The 2151-nt window shown below is 42.4% G+C and overlaps 1 protein-coding gene across 1 annotated transcript in view; it reads left to right on the top strand.

The window, feature by feature from the left end:
- Window positions 1-321: 321 nt before the first annotated feature.
- The window catches only part of dctn1b (dynactin 1b), a gene marked incomplete at its 3' end in the record, with an annotated part of 38799 nt that continues 36969 nt past the window's right edge, over window positions 322-2151 (top strand). Inside the window, 1 exon segment of the mRNA XM_014018029.1 lies at window positions 322-680. Within this exon segment, the coding sequence (XP_013873483.1) occupies window positions 648-680 (33 nt within the window).

The following is a 2151-nucleotide window of genomic DNA, read 5'->3' as shown; positions in this document are numbered from 1 at the left end:
AGCCAGTTGTAGATGTATACAGATAAACAACAACTACTTAACATTTCTGAAAGTTTCATTAAAGTAGTGGTTCCTGAGATATTTTGCTAACAGACAAACATGAACACTGATGTATGCAGAATCCCTGCATCATCCCAAGTCAGGACACAAGTAGGACTATTAATAGTCTATTTTGAGAAGCTCTTGAGAGGTGTGTTTGCAGGCTTTAGGACCCAACGCCTCTGGGCCTACAGCTCCCTCCCTCCTGCAGAAGCAGGCAGTGCAGTGCAGTGCTGCTGCTCAGCTGATGCACTTGCAGCAGACCAAGCCTGGCTGCTTATTTCTTTTYCCCCCCACCTTCATTTCTCTGCTACCTGTGTTTGATCCATTCATCAGAGGGACGGGCGAGCAGCCTCCACCACCTCAGAAACTTCTTGCTGTAGCAGTAAACCTCTGGAGGACTCCGGTCAGCTGCAGAAAAGGAGGGACAGGGTGGGATTCTGACAGATSTGGTGAAGGATTGCGTGAGGACACAGAGGATGAAGAGGGGGATGCTCCRGCAGCATCACTGAAGCCCCTCCGCTCGCTACTTGACCCCCCACTTCTGTCTGGTCGATGCTGTCTTTATGACACACTCCCTCGGTTAAAGACGAGCGGTTTGGGTAAACATGTCCCAGACTAGAAAGAACACACACACCCGGGTGAGTGTGTTTACATCTCTGTTACATGGATGAAAACCAGACTGTGCTGTTGAAGTTGGTTGTTTCTTTCACACCGGTTTGATTTGTTTCACCGTCTGATCTCCTCCTCTGCTGTCCGTAGAGGAGCTTTTAATCCATTCCAGYGTGGCGTTCCTGTCTGAACCGTCGCCTCTTTGTTTGAGTGAGATGCTCCTCTGGTCTCAACTTTGTTGTCGTGTTATCCAAAACCTTTTGTTATGGCGAGCATGCATTCACTCATAAAGCATGCATTCACTCATAAGGCTTTTTTCTTATCAGCAGACACTAAACACACGATCTAAGAGCCACTGAAGACTTCCTGTCTGCCATCCGTGTCTGAGTCAGGCTGCTTCCCTGTCACTGGGAGGGATGACATCAGTCTTTAAGCTTATACTTCAGCTACATTCAGGCTTTAAAATAGCTGTTTTTATTCCCTTGTAGCACAGTCAATTACTGAACCAAATTTGTGTTTTTCTCTCTTTTTTTTTTTAAATGTACCTCTTAAAATGTAGACATTTGYAGAAGACAGTATCTTTGTGGAATCCTGTAGCAATCATCAACATTTATTAAAGCTCTGTGAGTGTTACAATGCAGCAGATTAGTTTTTGAACACTTTTTAAAATTAATTTTCKTATCTGTAGTCAGTGTGAGCTTAAGAGTAGAGTATCACTAAATAATTCAACACACCCTACTCAAGTCCTGTGCCTCCAGCACACTGCAAACAGAACGGGACAACATTAAATACTAAACACCAGCCTGTGGGATGAATTAAACAGACATTTCCACAACAAAGTYGGAAGAGACTTTTGAAATTTTAAAGACAATATCTTGGGTTTTAATTTAAATTTTTTATTATTTGTGGGTTCTCTCCGGGTACTCCGGCTTCCTCCCACAGACCAAAATCATGACTGTCAGGTTAATTGATAACTCTAAATTGTCCCTAGGTGTGAGTGAGAGAGTGAATGGTTGTTTGTCTCGTTTGTATCTATGTGTGGCCCTGTGATGGACTTGTGACCTGTCCAGGGTGTACCCCGCCCCTCGCACTGTGACTGCTGGATATGGGCACCAGTGACCCACACAACCCTGAAAAGGAAGAAGCGTGTACAGAAAATGGATGGATGGATGGATGGATGGATTATTTGTACACTTTATCACTTTTCAAGAGAGATCCCCAAAACAAAAGTCTTATTTTACATTTCATATAGATTTAATCCCTTTGTTGGGTAATATAAGTGACTGACAGTTTGATTCGGAGGGTTAAGGACATATCTCACTTTGAGGTAGACTGATATGTTTTTCTGTGGCTTATGTTGATCTTTGGAAATCAGGGCAGCCAATGACCGATATACAACACCAATCTCTTTTTTTTATCAATGTATATTTCAACTAAAACATAATTTTTAACAATGCCTCAGAAGAACTATTATATTTTTAAATATATACTGTCTATATA

This window comes from Austrofundulus limnaeus, unplaced genomic scaffold, assembly GCF_001266775.1.
Source record: "Austrofundulus limnaeus strain Quisiro unplaced genomic scaffold, Austrofundulus_limnaeus-1.0 Scaffold181, whole genome shotgun sequence".
NCBI classification, from domain to species: Eukaryota; Metazoa; Chordata; class Actinopteri; order Cyprinodontiformes; family Rivulidae; genus Austrofundulus; species Austrofundulus limnaeus.
Note: the sequence above shows the minus strand (reverse complement) of the source record. Positions and strands in the feature narration are given on the sequence as shown.